The following is a 25,635-nucleotide window of genomic DNA, read 5'->3' on the forward strand; positions in this document are numbered from 1 at the left end:
AGGGTTGCAGTAGACGTTCCTCGAGAGGTGTAATCTCAGATAATAAAAATAGTTCAGCTTGGTTTGGTTCATCTTTGTTGTGGTCATCGACCAGCACAAATGTTTTCCCCTACTTCCATGGGGATGATGCACCCCTTAACCCCAGGGAATGTGGGGGGCCCATTGTATGTACTTTCCCTTGTGGTTTGTTGTCTGTAATAAAGGCAGGAAGGAATGTACAGTAGTAGTAAGTGATGGCTGGAGTGCCCTGCGCATGCATGGAGGGAGTGATGGAGTGGTTTCTATGCTGCGCATGTTCCAATGCCTTCTTTTCTTTCTCTCTGCACAGACCAGTGTGGCCACGCAGTGCGACCCAGAGGAGATCATTGTCCTCTCAGACTCGGATTAGGCCCGCCGCTGCCGCCAGCCTTTGGAGTCTAGACGGCAGGGCTGTTGTGGCCCCTCTGCTTGGTGACTTTGGGGGGGGGACTGCCATATTGGTAGGGGGTCTGGTTGTGTGTGCACGTGTGGATGGAGGACGAGGGGGGTCTCCGGACCCCCTGACCTGCAGGGTTTTCTTTCCTGTTTTGCTTTTGTGGACGCTTTTGTGGGGCTTTTCTTGCCACTGCATGGAATTGGAAGGAGGAGGGAGAGGCAAAGGCAAGGGGTGAGGGGCGGGGGGGCACACGTTTTGGGGGAGGCTTTTATTCCCCCTCCCCTCCCCTCCCCTCCTTCCTGGGGGCTGCGGGGAGGGCTTTTGTACATTTATGCTCTGAAATTTTGGAAACCGTTGGGGGCTTTTTTCCAAAAGAAGAGGGAAGAAATAAAGAATATTTTTCTGTACTGATTACTTTGAGTGTGAGATACATCTTGGGGGGTGTTTTGGGGGGAGGTTGTGTGTGTTTGTAGGGATGGACCTCTTCCCCCCCCTCCCTTCTGGCAGCCAGGCAGAGAGCCTCTGGATAAGAATCAAAGGGGAGGGAAACAACAAGGACGTTACGGTGGGAGTCTACTACAGACCCCCAAGTCAGACGGAGGAATTGGATGGTGCCTTTCTAGAACAGATGACCACACAGTCAGAAAAGAGAGATGTAGTAGTGATGGGCAACTTCAACTACCCTGATATTTGCTGGAAGTCAAACTCAGCCAAATCCTCAAGGCCTAGCAAATTCCTCACTTGCCTGGAAGACTATTTCATGGTCCAAAAGGTGGAAGAGGCAACAAGGGGGTCAGCTATTTTGGATCTGATCCTAACCAACAAGGATGACTTGGTTAATGGGGTGCAAGTGGTGGGATCCTTAGGTGGAAGTGACCATGTTCTCCTGGAGTTTGTAATACAGTGGAAAGGAGAAGCCAGGCAGAGTCAGACTTTAGGAGAGCGGATTTCAGTAAACTTAGAGAAGTATTGAGGGCGATTCCATGGTCAGAAACACTAAAAGATAAAGGAGTTCAGGACGGATGGGACTTTCTCAAAAGGGAGATACTGAAGGCACAATTTCAAAGAGTTCCAGTGAGAAAGAAAAACGGGAGACGTCTCAAGAAACCAGGATGGAAGACTAAGGACCTTTCAACCGAGAAGAGTTTGAAACGGAAGATGTATAAGAAATGGAAAAAGGAGTGAATCATGAAAAAGGAATTCAACGAAATAGGGGTAAAGTCAGAAAAGCTCAAGCGCAGAATGAACTCAGTCTTGATAGAGAGGTTAAGAACAATAAAAAGGGCTTTTTTGGATATGTCCACAGCCAAAGGAAGAAGAAGGAAACGGTAGGTTCACTGAATGGAGAAGATGGCAAAATGCTAACAGAAGACAGAGAAAAGGCAGAATTACTCAAGACCTTCTTTGCCTCCGTCTTCTCAGAAAAGGTAAAGGGGCTCAACCTGAAGATAATGGAGCAGAGGACAGAATAAGTCAAGAGATAGCAGAGGAACTCCTGGTTAATCTCAATGGATATAAGGCTCCAGGACCAGATGAACCCCTCCAAAGGTGCTAAAAGAACTGCCAAATCCTTCCTTCCTTTCTCCTTCCGGGAAATGCTGAAAGGGATGTCCTTTGGGCTCCCCGAGGGAGGTTTCTTCTGTCTGGACTGCAGCTCCCAGCCTCCCCTGCCTGCCTGCCTGTCCCGGGGGGGGAATCGGCCCCGGAGAGGCAGTCTGCAAAGGGGTGGCCCTTCTTTCCCCCGAGGAGGAGGCCCAGGACAGGGGCTTCCCCAAAGAGAGGGAGGGAGGGAGGGAAGGAAGGCGCCCGGGGGAACCGGGTGCTCTGCTCCCCTTCTTCCTCCAGCCCTGATGCCTCATCCCTGGAGCCTCTCGGTGGGTCCTGGCCTTTGCTCCTAGCCCTCATGACCTCCGAGGAGCAGCAGGCCCTTCTCGCCCGGAAGCCTCGCTCGGCTTCTCTGTTGCTGGAGTTCTTGACGCCCCGCTTCCCCATCCGGAAGAGCCTCTTAAGGGCCAGCCTCCAAAGGCCCTCGCCTGCCTGCCTTCTTTCCCCGCTTGGATCCTTGTCTATAAACCGCCGCTCTACTGGGATCCAGGGGACAAGTCCTTTCCAGCCTCTGGGACCGGCGCCGCCTCGTGCGCATGCGCGGAAAAGGAGGTCTCCTCCTCCTCCTCCTCGGCGGCTGCGCATGCGCCTGCCGGCCCAAGACCTATATGTCCTCCGACCGAAAGGGCGTCCCTTCCCTTTAAGCCCCTTTAAGACGGTGCGCATGCGCGAAGAAGGGCCTCCGCCCAACTGTTCGGAGGGCCCTAAAATAATAAAGAGGAGAGTGAGGCGCGCCTTAAAGGGGAGGCGGGCGCGGGGCTCCTTCTGCGCCTGCGCCTTTAAGGCCTCCGCTGCGGCCGCTGTTTCTGCAGAAGGAAGAGGAAGAGGAAGGAGGCCCCCAGCGCCGCCGCCGCCGGAGAAGGGTAGGCCTCCCTCCTTCGCTCGCAGCAGGGGGCCAGCGAGGGGGATGATGGGAGGTGCGGTCGGCCCAGCCCCAGGCAGCCCTGCCCAAGGGATAAACAGCCGAGGGGCGAGGAGTCGGCGAGGGTTTGGGGATGATGGGAACTGCAGTCACCCCACTGCCCCCCTTCCCCCATGGAAACTAGGGCAGAATAAGCGACAGGACAGTGGATGATGGGGGCATGTCTCCTCCCCCCAAGATTGGCCATTGGCTGTGGATGATGGGAGCTGGAGTCGCCCCCAGTGCCACCCTTCTCCATTGGAAACGAGTAAATGGGCTGTGGATGATGGGAGTTGCAGTCACACACACTGCCACTCTTCCCCAAAGGAAACTGCCAGAATGAGTAGCAGAGCAGTTAGTAAGTGGGCTGTGGATGATGGGAGCAGCAGTTGTCGCCCCCAACACTCTTCCCCATTGGAAACTATGGCAGAATCAGCGACAGGACAGTGGATGATGGGAGCATTTGTTCTCCTCCCTCATAAGCGGGTTGTGGATGATGGGAGCTGCAAACGCCCCTCCCTGCCACCTTTCCCCATTGGAAGCTATGGCAGAATGAGTAACACAGCAGTAAGTAAGTGAGCTGTGGATGATGGGAGCTGCAGTCTCTCCCTCCAGGAGAAAGGCACAAACGTGGGGGAGGAAGGGGTCCGCTTTGGCCTTGGGGTCAGGGGTCAGTGGGGGCCAGGGATGTTGTTATTGTTACTGTTATTATTATTACTGTTATGAATAACGTTGTTCTTGCGCAGGTTGGCTCCCTCCGCAGTCGCTTCCGCTTGGGGCCCAGGAGCGCTTTGGGGTCTTTGCCTTCCCTGCGCCACGCGCCTTGCGCCGGAGGCCTTTGCCCAAAGGCCGCTTCTGGACACATCCAGAGCCTCTCCCTCAGCCCCCGCCTGGACTCTTTGGGGTATCGGGGGTCTGGGGAGCGGCAGGACTCCCCCGCATTGAGCCAGGGCAGCCAAAGCCCTCCCAAACTGGACAGTTGTTCCTGCAGTGCGTTTGGGGGGCTGTCACTGCCCTGGCTCAATGCGGGGGATCCTGGGAATCGTAGTTTTGGGGGACGTCACAATAAGCCACACTTCCCAGGATTCCAGAGCACAGAGCCAGGGCAGTGAAGACTCAGTCTGGATTACTCTTCCTGCGGTGCGCTTTGGACCTTGGCCTCCTTCAGGCAGAAAGGCGTTTTGAAAGCATGGCAGGTGGAGTGACCCAGAATGCTCCAGAAGCCAGGCCTTTTCTGTGGGCGGCTGAGAGAAGAGCCACCCTTTTCCTTCTCCATGGTCCAAGGCACCCAGAAGCCCTGGAAAGGCTGGCTGGGAAATGGCCTTCAGGCCAGGGCACTCCCGCTTCCCAAGGAGCCTCATGATCTGCCAGCAAATCCTCCAAAGCCCACCTTGGACTCTGGGTTCGTTTCTTGCCCCGCTTTTCTCCCAAAGTTGGGGCCCACAGTTATGCCCAGCAACCGTTTTGGGGATGCGGATGCCATCCGATCCCATCCGCTTGGGATGTTCGTTTTGCCCAGATAATTCACTTTACATACAACCCAGGAGACATCTCCAAAGGCAGCCATAGTTGGCCAGACAGCAAAGGACAACAATAACCTCCAAAATCCACAAAGCAGACATGTCTTTATGGGGCCAATCAAAATGCCCCAAATACAGCATGCAAGCTTTCGAAGCCCCCATAAAAGTATCACTGCTTTGGGGGATTTTGGAGGTTATTTCACTTGACGTAACTCTTTTGCCCATCTCAATGGGATTTCTGCCATTTCCAGTCCCATTCGCCTTTTGTGGGTTATTTGTTTTGCCCAAACAGGCCGTGATCCAGAAAACGTAATCCCTCCCCCCCCCCCAAAAAAAAATAGGCCGTGATCCAGAAAGCAGCCAAGAGTAGTGGAGTTGGCCCTATGGCAAATTACATCAACCTCCAAAATCCACAAAGGAGTGATACCTTTATAGAGCCAAACAAAATGCACAGAATAAGAGCTTCTGAAGCTCCCATAAAGGTGTTGCTGCTTTGTGGATTTTGGGGGTTGTTGTACTTGACATAACTCACTTTAATATTCTTATTTTAGGAGCAAGACCGGAGGGGGGTTTGTTTGCCCTTCCCAAATCAATAGCCCCCCTTCTTCTCCCCTGTAAAGTCAAAACTCAAAGGGCGGGCAGCAAAGGGCCTCTGGGACGGTAATGGCATTGTCTTGTGCCCCGAGGGAAAAGAGGAACTGGGAGGCACTGACTGAGGCAGTCACTTTCTGCAAGGGAGGAGGAACTCCTTGGCCGCAAGGGGTGGCAAATGATCCTCCTTGGACGGCGGTAGAGCCTCCTTCATTTAAGCAGAGGCCGGGAGCACTTTGAGGGGGATTCCTGCATGGCCAAAGGGGGTTACACTAGAGCCCCTTGGGATCCTGAGGAGAGGTTGCTTCTCTCTGCCTCCTTTGGATATCTGGATCCAATACCTGGCTATCTGGCGCCACACGAAGGATGGAGCCAGCTTGCTTCCTTCTCCGGAGGCCGGGACATGGAGCAATAATGGACCCCAATGGCAAGGAAAGGGGTTCCACCTCAACATGATCTGGGGACGAGGGGACTTCTTACACCTGTAAGAAGTGTTTGAGAGGGGAAAGGATTCGGGAGGACTTTTAGTTCTGTGTTTTCGCATGGCAAAAGCGGATTGGGCTGCATTTCCATGGATTCGAGTATCAACGATGTGAACATATTGTTAAAAACAAGCAAACCTCGATTTTGCCATTTTATGTAAGGGGCGACATTTTACTAGGCTATTGTAGATTGTGGGACATGAGCATCCATGGATTTTGGGTTTCACAGAGTGTCCTGGAACCAAACCCCAGCGGACACCAAGGAGCCAGTGTGTTGGTGGTGATGATGCATTGTATATAATGGGACTTGAGCATCCAGGGATTTTGTTATCCACGGGGGGTTCTGGCCCCTCACTATTTCATTTACATTGCTGCCCTTTTCCCGGAGGGGGACCCTTTGTGGCTCCTTCGGAGTGTCCAAGGGATGCAGACAGAGACCCTCCAAAGCTCAGGAGGAACAAAATTGATACCTCTCACAAAACGGCCGCTGAGTTCTGTGCAGAAGCAGACTGACTCAGTCAGATGTAAACTTAACGTTCTTTCTTCCTTTGGGATTAGCAGGGTTCTGTTATTTCTGATTCCTAATTCTGTTCTTGTCCTTTGCCCCCCCTTTAGGGAAAGGCCCCCCGGCGGTCTCTTGCGCCATGGACTCCGCCGCCACGTCTGCCGCATCCTCATCCTGCGGTGGCGGTGTGGTTGGCAGCCTGGCGGTGGTCCATGTGGCCTTCCCGGAGGTGACCAGCGCCCTCCTGGAGAACCTGAACCAGCAGCGGCTGGAGGGCAAGCTGTGCGACATCGCCATCCACGTCCAGGGGCGGGTCTTCCGGGCGCACCGGGCGGTGCTGGCGGCCTCCTCACCCTACTTCCATGACCAGGTCCTGCTGAAGAACATGACCTCCGTGGTGCTGCCCAGCGTCATGGACCCCGTGGCCTTTGAGGGCGTCCTGGGTTCGGCCTACACCGGGCAGCTCAGCATGGCTGCCGAGGAGATCGTCAATTTCCTGACGGTGGGCAGCGTCCTCCAGATGTGGCACATCGTGGACAAGTGCACAGAGCTGCTCAAGGAACGCCGGGGGGCTCTGCTGCTGGGAGCAGCCACGGCCCCCTCCTCTTCCTCCTCCTCCTCAGCTGCTCCCTGTTCTTCCTCCTTCCGGGCCCACTCCAGCCGGACCAGCGAGAACCAGTCACCTAGCAGCAGCAACTACTTCAGCCCCCGCGACTCAGGCGAGGGGCCCTCTGAGCCGGGCAAGTACCACTCCCGGGGGGCCCTTCTGGGGGGCGAGCGCGAGGCTTCAGAGGACCACGACGAGGAGGCGGTGGCGGCAGCCATGGTGGTCTTCCCCAGGGAGAAGGGTCCTCCCTCGTCCCGCTGCCCGGACCCCTTTGCCGGGGGCAGCAGCAAGTTCATCCTGGAGACGGACGACGACGCCAGTGACAGCGGGGAGCCTGGCTGCAGCAGTAACGAAGGGGCCCCGGGGCCCCGCCAGCACCACCGCCCGGCCTGCCTCCGGCCCAGCATCGTCCCCCAGCGGCAGTGGGTCTTCATCAAGAAGGAACGCTCCCAGGAGGACCTGGTGCTCACCTGCGAGGAGGACGAGGACCCTGTCGAGGAGGTGGAGGTGGGACCTGGGGCCCACGAATCCTCCGGGCTCAGCATCACCGACGTCCGCACACTGACCGACCCAGGCGGCGGAGGAGGCAAGCTGGAGGAGCAGGTGAACTTCTGTGAGTCCTCGGAGGACTTCCCCTCACCCTACGAGGGCCTGGAGGAGGGCTGCCCGCTGGCCAGCGTGGGGGGGCTTGGGGCAGGGAGTGCGTCCTCCTTCCAGCCACGGGGGTCTCTCCTGCCCATGGACATGCAGGGCAACCACGTGGTGGTCTTCCCGGCATCGGCTGCCGCCTCAGCCCCAGCCCCAGCCCCAGCGGTGGAGCACGGGGCAGTGCAGCTGGCGGCGGGCTCTGGGGACGGGAACAAGATCTTCCTGTGCCACTGCGGGAAGGCCTTCTCGCACAAGAGCATGCGCGACCGGCACGTGAACATGCACCTGAACCTGCGCCCCTTCGACTGCCCTGTCTGCAACAAGAAGTTCAAGATGAAGCACCACCTGACGGAGCACATGAAGACCCACACAGGGCTCAAGCCCTACGAGTGCGACGTCTGCGCCAAGAAGTTCATGTGGAGGGACAGCTTCATGCGCCACAAGGGCCACTGCGAGCGGCGGCACCGACTGGGCCCCGGAAATGGAAGTGGCGGCAGCAGCGGTGGAAACACAAAGAAGGAGGCCTCCCCGTCCCCCATGGACGGCGAGTGGGGCACCGGGAACATGGCCGCTGGGTCCTGCTCCTCGGGGCGCTCCCCCCGCAATGAAGTCGGCTTTGCCGGGAGCAGCAAGATGTGAACCCCCTTTTAGAGAGGGGGGCCGCCCTCTTTCTAAAAAGACCCCCAAGCTCTCCAGCCCTCTCCTCTCGGCAGCATGAGGGCTCCTTCCTCTGGAGATCCAGCATTACTCTGATGAGTGGAGCCAGTTTGGGCTGGATTTAGGGCAGGGGCAGTCCGGATGGTGCTAATGAACCCATGCCCCCCCCCACGGCCCCCTCCCATCATGCAATTGGAGGAGACTTTGGAGGACTGAGGGTGGGCAGGAGAGTGGGGACACAGACACAGGACAGCCCCCTCCCCCCCACCAAGAGGGGGCTTTGCTTTGCTAGATTTTTTGGGGGGGGGGGTTATTGTAGCCACCCACTAATTTCACTTCTTCCTTGTGTGTCTATCTGGAAAAAGAACTGAACACTAAGCGGTCAACCTACCATCGTGGGGGGGAGGTGTCGTTTTGCTGAGGGGGGTCTTAATGTGGGGGAAGTGTCCTCCCTCCCCCTGCTTTGCATGCAGAAAGGGCTGGGTTCAAGTCCTGGCACAAGGCCCAGGAAATCTGAGCAAAGATGGGGGTGGGGCTGACCTTGTACCCCCCCCAATTTGAGCAACAGTTGGCCTGTTAAATAGGCCCCCCCCCCCAGAACAAGACTGGATCACTTTTGTGTCTGTTTGTGCTTCAAGCCCTTTTGACTTAAAAACATTTTCCATGCAGATGAAATTGCAGCCCCTTCTGATTTCCACATTGAGGGGAGGGGTCTCAGGACAAGAAAGAGCATCCCCCCCCAAAAAAAATGCTGCCGCTATTCCCATCCACCACCGCCCTTCTATGCCCCCTAAAAACACCCTCTCTCCTTTTGCAATCTGTGTGCCATGGAAGGGACCATAGAGCCCCCCTCCCAAACGGCTCGTTCATCCAAGGGAGTGCCCCCTTTCTGCCTCCCGTGAGTGGGGGGCACCCACCCTTTTCCAAAGTCCTGGCAGGGGAAGGTCTAGGGAAGAAAGGGGGGTTTCTGTCCCCATGGGTATACCCACCCACCCACCCCCAAAACCTATCTTCTCCCCCCAGGGGTCAGTCCTACAAAAGGAGGAATACCCCCCTCTGCCCGTCTCTGTGTAGTTTAGAGGATCCTCCCTTGTTTTTTGGGGGGCAAACGTTGGCCTGTGGGGTTGGGGCTTAAGGACGCCAAAGTCATCCTATAAAATTTATGATCTCGTGTTGGAGCCCCCCAGTTTGTCTGCTGCACTATTTGCAGCCTGGTCCCCCCCAAACCCCTCCCCCCCAAGACCCTTCCCCAATTGCCCAGGGAGGGAAGGAGGGGCTGCCTTTTGGGGAGTTACAAAACACCCGGTTACACAACCCCACATTCCGGCCCCATGCCCTGCTGCCTCTGGCTGGGCGCTTGTGTGGGGTGTGTTTTTGGGGGTGGAGTGCCAAAAGGCCTTTAAACAGGAGAGCAGGCTCTGCTTGCAGGAGAGCAGAGGAGCGGCTTGCACCCCATTCTTCCTGAAGGTGTGTCTGGGGGGGCTTTAGTGTGGGCCTGGGGTCCCCCTGGTCCCCTGAGCAATTTGGGGGGTCTTTTCCTCCTTAACCAAAGGCCTCCCCTCCTCATCTGCTTTGCAAGCTTTTCTTCCCACTTGGCCAGAGAGCAGCCCCCCAAAATGCTGAGCCCAGACTTTGCCTCTTCTCCTCCTCCTGGGGGGTCCTGGGGTGGTTTCCTCTCCCTGGTTGGGGGTTGGAGGGGGAAGGGCCAGAGTGAGGGGGGGGGGGGGAATTTGGGGGAGGGTTGCTCTGTGCCCAGACTCCCGGGGCCAGGATATGTGGAGAAGGGGCTTCCTGAGTGGCTGCTAAAAAGGAACTCCCACCCTCCCTCCCAATACATACAACAGAACAGAACCCTTCTCTTTTCCTGCACCCTCAAAAACTCCGGGTAGAGGAACCCCCCCCCCACCACTTGTTGGGGGTTTTCTCTCCCCAAAAAAAAACCCTTTGATCACTCCAATCTCTAGGCCTTGAGCCCTCATCCAGATCAAGGCAGAGCGCCATTGGGGTTATAGGTCCCCAGACTCTCCAACCCGATCTCGCATCTGAAATGAGGGTTGGAACAAAAACCGGGGGTCCCCAAAGACTCGATGGACCAAGAAAGGGGTAGCAACCCCATGTTGAAGGGCCTCCCCTACTCTTGCAAGCCCTCTCCTTTTCTGGCGCTGGAGTAACTTTGGGGACTATAGCTCCTATCCTCCCCCCGCCTGGGGATGGGGGGCGTGGCAGTCCGCAGTCCCACTTTGCCAGCTGACTTTCCTCCCCTTCCAGGGAGAAGCCCCCCCGCCCTGCAAGGAAGGCCGTGAGTGCCGAGGCTTACGCATCGCCTGCCGAGGAGCTGGCTATGAGGTGAGACCACCCTCCAGTGAAGGGACCCTGGTGTGGGGCAAACCCTTGTGCAACACCGCAACCACTTTCCCCTGTCCTCCTCCGGCAGGGTCGGGCTACCCAGCATCTTCATGGTCGGGAAGCGTTTGGAGGTCTGGCCTACCTGCCCTCCTTGGTCAAGGGCTTCTGGAGGCTTTCCGCTACATCCAGGGCAAAGAACGAGCAAGTAAGCCGTGTGGAGGACAGGGAACAGGGCATGTGCAAGAGAGGCCCTCTGAAGGGCCCAGCCCTGCTAGCCAACAGCACCGGGGAAGTTGGAGGCCTCTTTCCCCCCTTGCCCTTAAGTAGACTGCGACTGACCGGAGGCTCAACACCTTCAGTCCTTTCGTTCGTGGATGGGGATTGTGGGAGATGCAGTACCAAAGGGACAAAGGCAAGGCCCACCTCCAATACTTGTCTTTAAAACTGTTGCATCAATGATGATTATTTTTATTTCGTATGTCCCACCTTTTCCCCCAACATAAGGGCTCAATGGGCAAAGAAAGGGATGCAAAAACTGGGGAGGGGGCAAGGAGTGGGGGGGGGCAGTCTTGGGGGCTTCCCGCTGGTCGCAAGGGGGCTTTTTTAAGAAGGCTTGCCGCTGCAAAGGCCATGCACCAAAGGGAGCTGAGGGGGGAGGGATGACCTCTGGGACCCTTGCGATCCGTGGAATGGCACCCAGAGCAGACGCCCCCCCCCACTCGAAAAAGGCTACTTCCGCCTGCCCCTCCTCACCCTTTCTCTTCTCTCCTCAGCTTCCCCCAAACCTTGGACCCAAAGATGCCACCATTCCACTGACGTCCCCGGCCTGACCCGGTCAGGGAGAATTCGGACAACGGCGGCGAGAGGCCTTTGAGGTCTAGTTTCATGCTCCCGAGGCCTTCCGCGAAGAGCCACCGAGCCCCACCGAGGACGGTGAGTGCATCTGTCCTTATTTCCCCCTGAACCTCTGGGGATGCTGGGAGCTGCAAGTCCAAAGAGGGCAGCCGCCCCCTCTTCCAGCCGTGGAAGGGGTTGCTTTCCTTAAGGCTGGACAGAGGCAGGGGCTGAGCCCAAGATCCACACTGGGGAACCCCCCCCATCCAGAGATGGGGCCCATGGGCTATGCAGTTCCTCACCCATCCTGTTTGCCTACTAGCAACTGCTCCACAGACCAGAATTAAAGCAGGTTGTTATTGCATAACATTCAAGCCCATTTTGGGACCCTTCCCTGGGTTTCCAGAAGTGGGGCCCATGGGCTATTCAGAGTCCTCGGCAGAGGATCAATTGGTGCACCGTCTTTATCTGCCAATCGCCGCTCGAATCGCAGAAGTGTGAATCGCGCAAAGCCAACCCAGAGGGGATTTGAACATAAGCGTTTGGCACCGATTTAAGTAGCCCAGCTGAAGCAGGATTAAAGCAGAGTGGAGCCCCACAGACATACTCCAACTCCCAAGAATTCCCATAGCCTAAGCTGGGATGCGGAAAAGTGGTGCCAAACGGCTATTTCTCCAATGTGGATGCAGCCCCAGTTAATCCTTTGCCTTCCACTTTCTCCGGGGCTTTTAATATATCCCATTTCTCCTCAGCTTGCCTCTGTTTGCGGCAAACGGGGTCCCCGGTGCAAATCTGGTCGACCCTCAAAGGGAGCGAAGGAGCTTTTGGCAGTCGTACTCAGGCAGCCTCCTCAGCTTACTAGAGAGAGAGAGAGGGTTGCCCTGTTTGGACTAACTTGGGTTCGAATCCACCGCCATGCACCCCCCTCCTTCCACTTTCAGGTCTTCCTAGAGACCTTCCCGCAGCTCCAGGCCTACGTCTTCCGTTTTTTGGGGGTTGGATGTCGGACCGCGTGCGCCGGGCCCAGCTGGCAAGCCCTTGGACTTCGGACTCCACCGGGACGGACGGGCTCTGTGCCAGGGGTCCACTTCACGGCTGGATTCGACAGAGGTGAGTGGAGGGGGGCAGGGGCTCTCGGGGTGGTGGAGGGGTGGCCAAAGGAGCCCCTTGAACGGCTCTGGAGGCTCCCGGACTCGGGGGGGGGTCCAGACTAAGGGCCAGACCATTAGAAGGAGGCTTGGGCGCAGCGCGCAGCAGCACGCACCATTTTCAATTTTTCTAATGAAGGGGGGGTCCGGACCCCAAGAACCCCCCCCACCGTGGCTAGCAAACATTCCCTGCCCAAAGCTAACACCATTTGAATCAATCCAGATGGCCATCTGTCCAAATGGGGGGCTTTGAGGGAGAGTTCTCCTGCAGGGCAGAAGGGGAAGGGCCGCACTGGGCCAGGGCCCCTTTTGGGGTCCCTTCCAAGCCCTAGGCTTCTGGGATGCTATGGTTGTGTTGCTTAGCATTCCGTCCTTCAGGCGCCTTGACGAGTTGTCAGGGAACGCTCTGCTTGGCTTCCACCTTCATTTGGGGGGGGGGAGTTCGGGGTCCCCTAGAAGAAAGGCAGAGGGGCCTTCCAGTGCCCCTTGGAAGGGGCTGGGGGGGGGAGTTTTGGGGCCTTTCCTTGCCAGACCTGGCTAAGCACCCCCCCTTTTCTCTCTCGTCGCAGCCCCTTTGAGCTCTTCGAGACCGCCGCAAACGACGTCTGGCGTTTGGAGGAGGGGGACCTAGGGCTTGCCGAGGCCCCGGCCCAGAAGAGTGGAACCACTCCCGGGCGACCAGAGACCCCCCCCGAGGCCCAAGAAGGGCTGCTGGGCTTTGGGAGGGGCCGCAGGAGCCCCCAGGAAGCTTTGCAACCCCCCCCCGCCCCTCCCGCGTCAAGGATTAGCTGCCAATAAAAGGAAGGAGGAGGAGGAGGAGGCTGAGCGAGTCTTGCTTTGGGAGAGGAAAAGGGGCGGCTGCCCGGAGGGGAGGGAGGGAGGGAGGGAAGGAAGGGTGGGTGGGTGGGGTGGAAGGGAAGGAGAGGGAAGGGAAGGAGGGAGTGGAGGGAGGAGGGGGAGGGAGGGATGGGTGGTGGAAGGGAGAAGGGAGGAGGGGAAAGCCTGTTCCTGGGTTGTGCCCAGCTCTATACCGCGGCTTCCCTCAGCCCCACAAGGGGCCAGCCCTGGCGGCGTGGTGCTCCCTCTCCCCCTCCGCCTCGCTCTCCTCCTTCCCCTCCTGCCTCCTTCTTTTTCCCCTCCTTCCTGCCTCCTCCTCCTCCTCCTTTTTTCATTCAACCCCCTTCCCCGTCTTTTCTTTTGGGGGTTCTCTTCTTTCCTTTCCCCGGGACCCGAAGCCTTCCGCACAAGAGGACCTTCAGGGAGAATGGGGACATGACCAAAGACCAGCTAGACTAGAGAGATCAGGGAGGGGGTTGGATCTTCCCGGACGCGCCCGGGGACGAGGACGCCCGGACTTCCTTTATTGGGGGAAGGGTCTTCTGTGGCTCTGCTTCTCTCTCTTCTCGCCCCCAGGCTCCGGAGGCTTCCGCTGGGCCGGGGGCTCGGCGACCCCCCCCCCGAGGGCACACTTCTCGGCTCTCGCCATGAAACCCCCCTGATAAGTCCGAAGCCAGAAACGCATCACAAGGAGCCCTTCCTGCCTCTGGTGCCGGGCAGATCGCACCCTCGGCCTCCTCCTCCTCCTCAGAAAGGAGCCTCCGCCATGGAGCGCTCAGGGCCGCCGTGCTCTGCGCCTCCTTCTGCGGAGCAGACTTGACCCAGGCCCCAGCAGGCGCCGGAACCAGGGCCTCGAGGCCGAGGGGACTGCCAAAATTCCCATCTCCCTTGAGGAGGGGAGGGGAGTTCCATAGAGGCCCTCTTGAACGAGCCCCCCCCTTTCTCGGAGTGCAGGCCATCACCCCTGACAGAGCCCTCTCTCTCTGCGCATGCCCAGAGACCTCCCCTCATGTGAGAAAGGAAAGCAAGTGGCGAGGGCGGAGGGAGGAAGAAGAACGGCAGAAGAGGAAAAGAGGGGACCCCCCGTGGCCATGGCCCCCCTCCTCTTCCTGGTGAGACCCCCCTCTCTCTCTCTTCTAGGGGGGATCTGTTGGCCCCTTCGGGCTTCCGAGGCCTGAGCGGGGGGCCTAGGAGCCCCTCTCGGAGCCCAGAGGGAGCTGCCTCCTGGCAAGCCCCCTTGAGGGCCTCCCTAGAGACACGGGGACCCCAGAGTTGGGAGGAAGGCCCCCAAGGGCCCTGGTCCACGCCAGCCCCTTCTCCTCCTCCTCCTCCCCTTCCCTGCAGAACTCTCCCTTTGACGATGGCCATCCAGCCTCTCTTTAGAAACAGCCTCCACAGAAGGAGGCTCCACCAAAACCTCCGTTGGGGTGCTTCCATCTCTCTCTATGCCCGTCTGCCTAGATATAAATTGAGCTATAGAAGCCCAGGGCCTTCACGGAACGCTCCCAAGGGGGCTGCTTGGACGGAGAGTTCTGCACGGCAGAAGAGGGACGGGCTTGGGCTGGCCCCTTCCAGCTCTTCTGGATCCGGGAGTGGCCCTTCCCAAAGGTGAGCAGCGGCAGCCATGGGCCCAAGCCCCTGCTCCGGTTTCTTTCCGTTGCGGCAGAGAAGGAGACTTGCCCAAAGCGCAAGGAGGTCCAGTTCCATCCCAGCCAAGGCTCCAAGGTCCCCTCGCTGGCGCCTTCCCACCTTCCTTCCTCCTTCCTTCTTCGGAACTGTTGGAACTTATCTAGAGACTCGCCTATAAGTCCTCCTGGTATGGGGCAGGCTTTGGGGCCAAAGTCAGGGCTTTGGGCCTGACCCCTCCTGGGTGAGTCCGGGGTAAGACTCAGGGCTGTCAAGAGGATGCAGTCAATATGTTGGGGATACGTCTGGACGGATGCAGCGGAAGAGCCAAAGACGGTCCAGGAGCCCAGCAGCCATCACTGAAGACTGGAGGGATGGCAGAGGAGGAGGAGGAGGAGGAGGAGGGATCTGCCAAGGATTTATTACTCCAGGGCAGATGTTCCTCTTGCCTTTCCTCAAGGGAAAGGGGTTAAAGTGCACTCCTTCCATTGACCCCCGGATAAGTCGACTCGGGTTTTTTGGGGCCAGGGTTTGTGACTGAAATTTCCAGACTCATACTTGAGTATAGACAGTCCTTACGAAGCTCTTCCTCCCAACGCTGAGCTGGAGCCAGGAAGAGCGAGATGGCAGAAGGGGGGATGCCCACCATGGAGACCACGAGGGCCAAGGGACGCGGATGTTTGGCACCCAGTGAATGGAAAAGGGGTGCCTGTGTTTGCATCCTATGGGACTTATATGTTCTTCCTCTGAAACCCTATGAAAAGGCCAACCCGCTTCTATCCCTTTGCTCCTGGACCTGGAAAAGGTTCCTCTGGGGCCACAAGTCGCCGCCAATAGAAAGTGCGCATCTTCCCACTGGCCTCTGGGCCTGTCTTCCCAGAATAGCTGCTGTAAGGAAGAGCTGGCATCCGTTGCTCCATTGCGGCCCAATTGGCGCTTCTGCCAGGGCTGCATCCACACTGGGAAATAGCCCAGCATCACCATCATTATTATTATTATTATGAGTCCGTCCGAGAGAGGATTCGAACCCAGGTCTCCTAGAGCCCTAGCACCACACACTGAAAAGCACTGCAACCCAGGCTGGCCTCATCATTCATGGTCATTCATTTTGCTATTGAGAGATTGGATTATTTCCAGGGATCCTCTTCATTACATTTGAACTGCTTTTAATTTCCTGATGCTTTCATCACTTGTTTATCTTTTGTGAATTTTTTACTATGTGTTTTGAAATGGTTTTCAACCTGTTGTAAGCTACGTACTTTGAGTCCTATTATTATCAACATCATCCTCATCATCCTCTGTTTATATACCACCATTTTTACAACAGAATGATAACAATCCATTTTACTTTTATCCCGCGTCTCGCAGAGGATCAAGGCGTCTTACAACAACATTATAATCCTCGCGTAACGACATTTTAAAAATGCATCATTGAATGATTCAGACTTTTGTAACTCCATCAGTATAAAATACTCGAATGCAGTTATTTCACACAAAGCCCTGAACTGGGAAAAAGGGAAGAGAGAAAGAAAACAGAAGGAAGGAAGGCAAAAGGAAGCTTTCAGTCCAGGGCTGCATGCGCAATGCAGGAATGGCCCAGCTGAGCTGCCACGGCTCCATCGCACGGAATCCTGGGATTTGTAGTTTTGTGAGACAGCTGGCCTTCTCTGCCAGAGAGCTCTTGCGCCTCTTAACAGAAAGTCAGAAACCTTCACTTGAAGACACACAACAACAACAACAACAACAGTAGATCCATAGTTCTTAATTATCGATTAATAGCTGATTAATAGTCCCTGGGGGTCCAAACTTCGGAGAGTCACACTCTCTCAGCCGAGGAACCCGGGGATGGCTTTGCCCTCCTCTCCCTCTGATTGACCACTGACCACTCTTCTCCTTCCCTCTGCAGCATCCGTGATGGTGGTCACTCTGGCCTCCCCTCCTCCTCCTCCTCCTGTGGCCAAGGTGGGATGCTGGTTCGTGGAGGAGGTGGCGGGCGGCCGAGGGTCAGTGATGCCCAGCAGCCTGCGCCAGCGGCCGGCCCTCCTGCTCCTGCCTCCACCGGGCGCCAGAGCAGATGAGGCCGGCCTCGAGTCCGAACTGCCCCCAGAGGTGGAGGCCGGCCTCGCCTTCCAGGTCCTGGGTGAGTCTGTGGGGCCCTTCAAAGAGACACTGATCAGGGGCCCTGGGAAATAGGCCCTCTATGTGTTGGACTGCGAGGCCCAGCATCCCCTGAATTGCCTTGGCACTGCAGGCACACCTCACGCTGGCTTCCCCTGTCACTCAGAGGGCCCCAGACTTTGGTCTGCAACTCCCAGGATCCCCAACCACACTGAGGCCAAGGGCCAGGAGTTCTGGGTGCTGAAATCCAAAAGTTTGGGAACCACTCGTTTAAATTATTCTTCCCAAAAACACCCCACAGAGAAAGTGCAGCTGCACACTTAAGGTATTGGTGGGCATCGTGCACCTCCCTCCCTCCGGCTGCAGCTGGACTGCAGCTCCCATCAGCCCCAGGAGAGTAGGACTGCAGCTCCCATCATCACCAGGACAGTGGGACTGCAGCTTCCAGCCAGTGGGGATTTAGTCCGGCTCCCAGTCCTTGTTGGGGTCAACCATTGGAGGGAGGGAGGGGTGCTGTGGATTTAAATGTGGATGGCTTTAGTATGTGTCTGCCTTATTTGTCCTCTTAAGTCGATGTGGGTTTTAACTGAAGTTGTTTGTTCCTTGTTGTTGTTCCCCAACTCATTCCTTGTCGAGAAATGGGCAAGAAATAAGTATTGTTATTACAACTCACGACGATGATGGATGATGATGATGATGATGATGATGATGATGATGATGAAAAGTGATGACTTTCCCATCTGGTGACTGGAAGTGGCAAAACCCCTCCGCCATCCCATCCCATCCAGTTCAGTCCAGTTTTGTGTTTGGACTGTAAATCCCATCAGCCTGTTGTCCATCCGAAGCTGGTGGGTGGACGATGGAAGTTGTAGTCCAGAGGCAACGGCTGGCCCACTGTGAGGCCCCTCCAACCTTTGCCTAAAGATCTCTTTCTTGGGAGTAGGACCTCTTTTTGGAGGGGCACCTACCTTCCCCCCCAATTACCATTCATTAACCAATTAGTTAACTTCTCTCCTCTTTGCCAATCCCAAAGTGGGATGGCCAGCTGGGCGGAGCCGGCAGACTCAATGCCGGACCCTCGGAGGGCCACCCAGGGGACCCCAGGGATGAACAGAGGGTCTTCATCTCTCTTTCTCCCTTTGCAGACCCTTCAGGGGCCATGTGGGGCAGGGGCAGTGGGGGCATCTCCAAGCCCCTCTGGCTGGAGGGCGGCCCTGACCCCTCAGCGTCCAGCGCCGTGACCTGCGAGGTCAACGCCTACGTGCCGCAGGAGGCCCACGTCCCCTGGGCGGCTGGACTGGAGGAGGGCCAGGGCTGCCCCCGTTCCCTGGAGGGGGGCAAATGGTTCATCGCCACCGTCCAGAGCCCCCAGGCCGGCTATGGGGTCAGCGCCATCCTCCACCAGGAGCCACCACCACCGCTGCCACGGAAGGAGCGGCCAGCGGCCCAGAGGACGGGCAGCGTGGTCACCACCGCCACAGGTAGTGGGCCATGGGGGCACCCTGAGGGAGGGCAGGTGGTCAGTGGCCGCAGGGGAGGATGGGCTGCAAGACTGCTCTGGGCTCTAGTCCGAATCTCCGAGGAGATTGCGCACCCGAACGACTGGTTTCCCTGCAAATATGTCCTGGCCCTTGGATGAGTTTTAACTCTGGCCATTTCTGCCCTATAATGAAACTCATGGTGGCAAGAACAGGACTATTGAAAAACAGAAACACAAAACAAGGATTAGGGGAATCCCTATTAATATAGAAATAATTATGAAATGAACAATTGAGGCCCAATTTTAGGGGAAACGTGGGATACAGATAAATATAATTACCACATATAATAATGTATAATGAGTTGTCTTGGGAATGTGACCCAAGTCTAAACCCTAAACCCATTTCCGGTCCATGCCCACCTCACAGACGCAGCCTGGAGGGAATTCTATGCACAAGAGTCTTCATGGTTTTGTGCCATGAATGAGGTTTGCATCCACTCAGCCATCAGAAAAGCAAAAGCGCCTCAGCCGCCTGAGCGCATGGAATTGTGGGATATTTTGGATTTTGCAGTTGCCAGATCAACCTGTATTTAAAAACAAACAAGTCTAAACACGCAATTCATTCGGACCATAACGACCTCATATGCATAGCCTGAAGGTCATTTTACACACAACGTTTGTGATAATTTTGTGTACAGATCCTGCCTGGACAATTCTGGATTAGGGAGTATTTCGGATTTGGTGTATTTTGGAGACTCAACCAGTATAATATTTTTACTCATTTTGCGCATGGAACACATTTGGGAGTTTATCCTGTGAATATCCCGGTAAAATTGCCTAATTACGCATAAGAGTAGTTTCACGCAACGTTGCACAAAACCCACCATTAAAGTGGTCACAAAGAAGCATTAAGAAGCATCTTTGTACTTCCGGAATTTCAGCAACAACACATTTCCGATATCGTTTCATTTGCAGAGTTACGTGTGATAATCATTCATGCAATTACCAAACATTAAATGCACATTCATCTCTCTTTAATGCCGCAATTAGCCCCGGTGTGATAAACTCCTTTGTGTCCGTTGAACCATTGTAAAGGGAAGGGGTCGCTGCATCCCAGCCACCCACGGGGGCCATTTTGGAGTATTTGGGGATTCTGGGTCAGAGAGACTCGGCCTGCGTTTTAAAAAGGACAAGGCAACCCAGCCCTAAAATCTTGACAAAAGAGGAGCCTCTATGGAGGGGAAGGGGATATTTCCAAATCCCGGGGGCCACCACCGCCTCATGTACATCATGTGCTTTCTGCACCCAACAAAGTGAGGAGGGTGGTCTGAGTGTGCTTTGGGGAGTGTTGCCCCATGCCCCCCTTGGCTGACGGGGTCCCCCATTATATATCTGTTTCTCTCCCGCAGCGGTGCTCTCAGTCTTCACACGGACCCCCCGCCTGCAGTCGCGCCTGGGGCAGGACGTGGTCATTGATTGCGGTTTCTCTGGCCCGTCGGTGCGCTTCTCGGTAGAGTGGCGACACCAGCACGGAGGCGCGGGGCGCGTGGTCCTGGCTTATGACGGGGCATCTGGGAGGGTCTCCGTGGCTGAGGAGGGGGCCCGGCTCTTCCTGGACCCCCAGGAGGGGGGCAATGTCTCCCTGCAGCTTCAAGGGGTTGGCGTGCGCCATGAGGGGACCTACATCTGCACCGTCTACCTGCCCCACATGCACGCCCAGCAGGCAGCGGAGCTCAGGGTCCTAGGTGAGTCCTCCCTTTTGAGGTGGGGGGCTCCCCATTTGCACCCCTTCATCTGGGCTGAACGCCTCTTCCCCAGGGGCCCCGGGTGCAAATCCTGGAGCAATTGCTGCACTGGATCTGTTCAAGTTGTAGGAAGGGGGCAACCCAAAAGCCAACATTTTGCAGCAGAAAACCAGGACATGTGTCCAAGTGACCTCTGAGTGGGTCAAGATGGCTGAAGGGTACCAACGAAGAAGGGCAGACAAACCAGGAGAAAGGGCTCTGTCCCCCCTGCCCTCTTCCCTGCCCTCTTCCTGCGCTAATCGAGTCCAAATGATCTTTGCAATTCAGTTTGCAGTGATTGACGTAAACTGAGTGCAAAGGAAGAGGAGGAGGAGAGGGGTACTGGGACGTTTTGGATTCAGCTGGAAAAGTGGGATGGCAGGGGATTAATCTGACCAATCTGGACAATCTGGACCTCCTTGGAGGTCTTCAAACAGAGGCTGGATGGCCATCTGTCAGCGATGCTTTGATCTGGATTTCCTGCATGGCAGGGGGTTGGACTGGATGGCCCTTGCGGTCTCTTCCAACTCTATGATTCTATGAATTGCACTGTGCTAAAGTAGCCCTTAAATTTGCAAAATACGGAACCATCTAACACTTTGGAACCGGAGATGTGTGTGTGGTCAAGCAAGACCATTGTGTGGTCAAGAGGGCAAAGGGCTCCAAAGGAAGATGGCCAGGGAAGGTGTTGCTTTTGGCTGCTGCTCCTGGGAAGAAGGACTTCAAGGCCTGCCCCGACCCTCTCCTCTCCCTTTGCAAGTCAATGGGATTGCCAACTTCTTTAGCGCTTCCAGCTCAGTTTGCAGCAATGGAAGTGAGCTGAGAAGAAGGAAGGGGAAAGGAGGGGAACTTGGGACACTTCAAAGGCAGCTGAGGAAGTGGGAAGGCAGGGGAACAATTGGGGGGAATGTGGGGCCATGCAATCCCTGGGTTGCCATCAAATTAGCCATAATTGATCCTTTGGTGATCCAAGGGGTGGAGCATGAGGAAGGGGCTCAGCGTAGCCCCCGGCCGCAACCTCTGGGCTACTGAAAGCGGCTTCCTGGCTACTGAGATACATCCTTTCTGATGTTAATTTGGGCAAACCCCTGGACCCTGACCCTCCTTTCGCCCCTCCGTTCTCCCCAGAGCCCCCCAAGGTGGCCCTGCGCCCCGACCCGCTCTCGGTGGCCCCCGGTGCAAATGCTGAGCTGGCCTGCGGGATCTCTGGCTACTACCCCCAGAGCGTCACCGTGGTCTGGAGGCACAGGGGCCCCGCGGGGGACGAGGAACTGACCAGCGCCTGGGAGTCCGGCCACCACCAGGCCCCTGACGGCACCTTCAGCTTCATCAGCTACATCCGGCTGCCGCCTGTCCAGCCCCAAGACCACGGCATCACCTTCAGCTGCCACGTCGCCCACCCGGCCCTTGGGGAGACCCCCCTCCGGAAGGCCCTAGTGCTCCACGTGGCAGGTGGGCAAATGGGGGATGTGTCAATCAAGGAGGGGATGGGGCTTGTCTGCCGCAGCATCACACTCCTGGCTCACAGCCTTTGCCATTTCTGCTACAGCATCACATTCCAATAAAGCTGCGGACTGACAACTGGCGTTTTGGGAGAAAGGGGCTGAGTGGTGCAGACCCTTCCTGTGGTCAGCTCAGCTGTGGCCCTACTGGGGTGCACTGGTCCCCCCTCCCAGTAATGGGGGCTGATACTGGTTTTCCTTGCAGGGTTGCCAGGTTATGAAAGGAAAGGTAGATCATGTACAAATATTTGTTTGTTTACTTATATCTCACCTTTCTCCTAATATAGGGACCCAAGGCGGCTAATTAATAATCAATAATTGTGTAGAAGAAGGCCTTTCAGCAGCCTCCTTTCCACACAGCCATTAAAGCTACAGGCAGGTTTGGCTGTATTAAACCAGTTTAGTTTTGACCTTGTTTTAAACTATGGTTTAAGCCTAGTTTAAAAGCAGCTTGGTTTTAAATCTTGTTTTAAACCATGGTTTAAACCTAGTTTAAAGCCAGGTTGCTTGAAACCTTGCTTTGAACCAAATGACTTTATTTAAAAAAAGACTCTCTTCATAGACATATTATGTATGTATTTATGTATGTATGAAGTCTGCCTGTGATTACTATTTCCTGAGCATCTTGCTGGAACAACAAATGCTGTCTGCATGTAAACATTTCAACTTTAAAACATTATTCGTGATTGTCTGCAGTTAGAGACCAGCGTCCATCCGGAGACGGTCAAGCCGAGAGGGAGGGGGTGGTCCACTTTGGGAAGCGGTTGGGGGGCTTTGGCATCCCTCCATCTCCCCCCAAAACCCCTTTCTGTTTCTGCCCCCAAAGGCTCCTCAGGCCCCTCGGTGGAGGACGCGGTCGGCCTCTTCCTCATCGCCTTCGCCCTCTTTGGCTTCCTCCAGGCCTTCTCCAGGAGGGGTGAGTCAGTGAGTGAGTGGTCCCCTTCTGACCCCCATTTAGGGGGGTCTCCGTTGGGGTCAAGGGATTTGGGGTGAGGTCACACAGAAGGGGGGGGGGGGGGGGGGGAGTGCAGGCCACTCTCTGAAAATCCAGACCCCCAACAAAGCTTTGTGAGTTGCAACAACCTTAATGCAAGCTTTGCAAGCTGGGAGGGTGAGAAAGCACAAAGAAGGGGGAAGATAGACCCCAGAGCAAGCCCCCCCGACTCCCAGAGGGACCCCTGAAGTCACTGGGGGGGTTGGGGGGGGGGGGGGGTTCCCACGCACAGCCCTCCTTCACCATTCAGATTCCTTCTTTTGACCACTTTCCCTTTCCCTTTCCAGTCTTTGGAGAGAAAACCAAGTTACAGGTAAGGTCACAACACACACATCATGTCTTCCTGGTGGGGTCATTTCCCCCTTTTTATGGGGCGTAATTTTCTGTCCTTGTGAGTGAAGGACCTCCCTTGACACAAAGGGGGGAGAATGGCGGTGAAGACCCTGTTGCTGAGCAGCAACCTCTGCAAGTCGATTTGCCCCTGCAGCCATTGGTTTGGGCCGTTCCCTCGCATCCGCGTCCAGCAAAAGGCGGCTGTGTTGCGTGGCCACGCAGGGAGCGGGTCAAAGTGACCAGTGCACATTGGGACAGGCGCGCATGGCTCCCCTTGTACCTTGAACCCATTCGCATGATCATTCCTGTTGCGCATTGATCCCGTTGTGCAAAAGGACACCAGCTTTGGAGATGCCGCCCACCCCACTCTCCTTTGGCACAATGGGATTTCTAGCCTGTGTCTCTTCCACAGCATTGTGCCCTGGTTCAAATTACGATGCTCCCCCAGAAAGGCCTTTTAGTGAAGTGGGCTGGGAATCCCAAAGCCTTGGGGACTGCTTTCTCTTAAAACGTCACTGGCATTTTTCTTATGGGGCCTTTGCCTTTACCTTCAGTCTTTGCAAAGTGAGATATTTATTTGCAAAACGCTTACCTATGAGAGACACTTTGCTTGATCTTCAATGTCTCCACAAACACCTTATGGGATGTCCAGCTTTACCCTGAGCAAAGTCCAAGGCTTTCATGGCTGGCGTCTGTAGTTTTCTGTGAGCCTGAAAACCCCACAAGAACACTATTTAGCCAAAGCTTTTGCTGGATGGCTCCTGCGTGGCCCCGGTCCGCTGCTCCCTGCCTCCTGGGCCTGGCGCTGGCGGTGGGCTCCTGCGGGGTCCCTTTGCCGGAAGGCCGGCTAAAGGCCCCATGGCTGCCCTCCGTCCCAGGGACCCCCCTCTGAACTGCCTCTCCTTTTTTGCAGAAAGTGGACTGAGCCAGACCCCCCCCCCCCCCCCCCCAAATCCAACAAAAAGCGGGCGAAGCGGAAAAGGACCCCCGGACATTGGGAAGGCCCTGATCCCCCCCTCCATGCTGCAGGCGTGTGTGCGTGGTTCACTTTGTGTTGCCAGGACAATCCTGGTGCATTTGCTGAGTGCGGTTGTGTGGTTGTTGAGCTGTCCATAGTTGTTCCCTCCCTGCATCCTTTACAGTTGGAAAGCATCTCCTTTGCTTCTTGGGGGTCAGTCGCTCTTTGGGGGCCAGGGGCTGGAGAAGGGACCCCTGAGGGCCCTCTGAGCCCACCCTCCGTCCCTGATGGCCCTTCCGCTCTTTTCCTTTTGGTTGCTTGTAAACATCTCCATGGATTAATTTTTGTGGCGCTTTGCAGGAGGACAGTGTCCCGCTTGCAATGAATTCCTGCAAGACTTGACTTGGCTGCATCCAGACTGCAGAAACAAATGCAGTTTGATACTGCTTTAACTGCCACGGTTCGATGTTGTGGGATCCTGGGATTTGTAGTTCTTGGGAGAGAGCTCTGGCGCCACAAGGGACTACAAATCCCAGGATTCCCACAGAATGGAGCCACAACAATGAATTAAAACAGCAACATTTGCAAAGAAGTAGCTGCGTTACTCCCTTAAGGAATAAATGATGGTAATAAATAATAAATGCTCAGCTGTGGGGGGCGGACGGATCCGGAGGAGGAGGCAAACCCCCAGTTTTAGGAGGTTGAGGTAAAAAGGTCCTCCCAGCCTTTGCAGGCGGGAAAGCAGTAGATCCTGATGATCCAAACCCCCTCCCTTGCCTTTTGCTCTGTGTTTTAAAAGCAAGTCCAGGGGATCGGTGTCTCCTTGGCAGAAAAATAAACTTTAAGAACGAAAGAAAAAGGGGTTGGTTTTGTGTCTCTTTCCTTTGCAAAAACAGATTGCCCTCCAAAGTTCACAAAACCCGGCGATACCTTCATGGGGCCAACCAAAAGGCACAAAAGACTAAGCTGGGTTTGAGGGACAGCAATCCAAGAAGGAGAGCTGTATCTCAGGTCATACATGGCTTTTTCCACGGAGGCATCCAAGGGTCCTCCTTATTTACAGCAACTCAACAAAGGAAGCCCCTAAAGAGAGAGGATTCGCACTAGGCTCATAAAGGAGGCATTAAAAAGGCCCAGAGCAAACCAAACCCAGGATAACAGGTGTCCAAACTGAACCTGTTTATGGAGTAAATAAAGCCAGCAGAAACAGTTGTGCAAACATCAAAGGACTGGGGAGGAACTAGTTACAACTAAGTTACTTGGAACCAATTACATTTTTAGCAACATAATTGTGTGTGAGACACAGATGTAATTCGCAAAGGGCTATTCTGTCCCGAACTGCTCCTCACTTTGCAAATTGTAGGGCCTTGGCCTTGTTTTCTTCTGTGGAAAGAGGAGGAGGATCACACAGTTCTGGTGCTGGACTTTGCCTGTTGGGATGAAGGATGGATGAGGTGGAGGGACTGGGTTTTGCGGCCGAGGCCTCTGGATGTGTGTCTGTTAAAAAGTAACTTATAGGAAGGAAATGGGGCCGTAAAGAGTTCCACTGTAAGCTCCCCAAGTGCTTGCAGAGAGTAATTGAGGGCAAAGTTGGGGGGTTGAAGGCTAGAGAGCAGCTTTGCTCCCACTTTGCAGACTCTCTCCCAAAGAAGCTGTTTTTCAAGCAACAGTTTCAAGGAAATGGGAAAGAAAAGGTTTGTTTTCCCATAATATGCAGCTGATCATTTTAGAAAATGATGTTTAA

The 25,635-nt window shown here is 55.6% G+C and overlaps 3 protein-coding genes across 5 annotated transcripts in view; all 3 read left to right on the plus strand.

Annotated features, from left to right (window-relative positions):
• The window catches only part of DAXX (death domain associated protein), a 12,627-nt gene extending 11,798 nt beyond the window's left edge, over positions 1-829 (plus strand). For both annotated transcript variants that reach the window (XM_042448982.1, XM_042448981.1), the window contains exon 8: positions 329-829. In XM_042448982.1, the coding sequence (XP_042304916.1) occupies positions 329-388 (60 nt within the window). In that variant the 3' untranslated portion in view covers positions 389-829. The remainder of the gene's footprint in view (positions 1-328) is intronic.
• A 1,912-nt stretch (positions 830-2,741) lies between these two features.
• Positions 2,742-8,539, plus strand: ZBTB22 (zinc finger and BTB domain containing 22). Its single transcript, XM_042448989.1, has 2 exons — positions 2,742-2,883; positions 6,130-8,539. The coding sequence occupies exon 2, from the start codon at positions 6,159-6,161 to the stop codon at positions 7,911-7,913; it is 1,755 nt and encodes a 584-aa protein (XP_042304923.1). The 5' UTR covers positions 2,742-2,883; positions 6,130-6,158; the 3' UTR covers positions 7,914-8,539.
• Positions 8,540-14,169: 5,630 nt separating this feature from the next.
• LOC121921235 (TAP binding protein) lies at positions 14,170-24,750 on the plus strand. 2 transcript variants are annotated; one of them, XM_042448991.1, is made up of 8 exons: positions 14,170-14,208; positions 16,628-16,862; positions 17,986-18,321; positions 19,730-20,065; positions 21,233-21,556; positions 22,433-22,522; positions 22,888-22,913; positions 23,847-24,750. In XM_042448991.1, the coding sequence occupies exons 1-8, from the start codon at positions 14,188-14,190 to the stop codon at positions 23,856-23,858; spliced, it is 1,380 nt and encodes a 459-aa protein (XP_042304925.1). In that variant the 5' UTR covers positions 14,170-14,187; the 3' UTR covers positions 23,859-24,750. The 2 variants fall into 2 exon arrangements, with proteins under 2 accessions (XP_042304925.1, XP_042304926.1); XM_042448992.1 differs by lacking the exons at positions 14,170-14,208; positions 16,628-16,862 and adding an exon at positions 16,869-17,688.
• Positions 24,751-25,635: the final 885 nt, after the last annotated feature.

This window comes from Sceloporus undulatus, chromosome 2 (assembly GCF_019175285.1).
Source record: "Sceloporus undulatus isolate JIND9_A2432 ecotype Alabama chromosome 2, SceUnd_v1.1, whole genome shotgun sequence".
NCBI classification, from domain to species: Eukaryota; Metazoa; Chordata; class Lepidosauria; order Squamata; family Phrynosomatidae; genus Sceloporus; species Sceloporus undulatus.

Bases quoted from the DNA above. Each gene is read 5' to 3' on its own strand.
- ZBTB22 (XM_042448989.1), top strand. From the start codon at position 6,159: ATGGACTCCGCCGCCACGTCTGCCGCATCCTCATCCTGCGGTGGCGGT.
- LOC121921235 (XM_042448991.1), top strand. From the start codon at position 14,188: ATGGCCCCCCTCCTCTTCCTG. The intron at 21,557-22,432 runs GTGGGCAAATGG...CTGCCCCCAAAG, and splicing joins CCTAGTGCTCCACGTGGCAG to GCTCCTCAGGCCCCTCGGTG. The intron at 22,523-22,887 runs GTGAGTCAGTGA...TTCCCTTTCCAG, and splicing joins CCAGGCCTTCTCCAGGAGGG to TCTTTGGAGAGAAAACCAAG.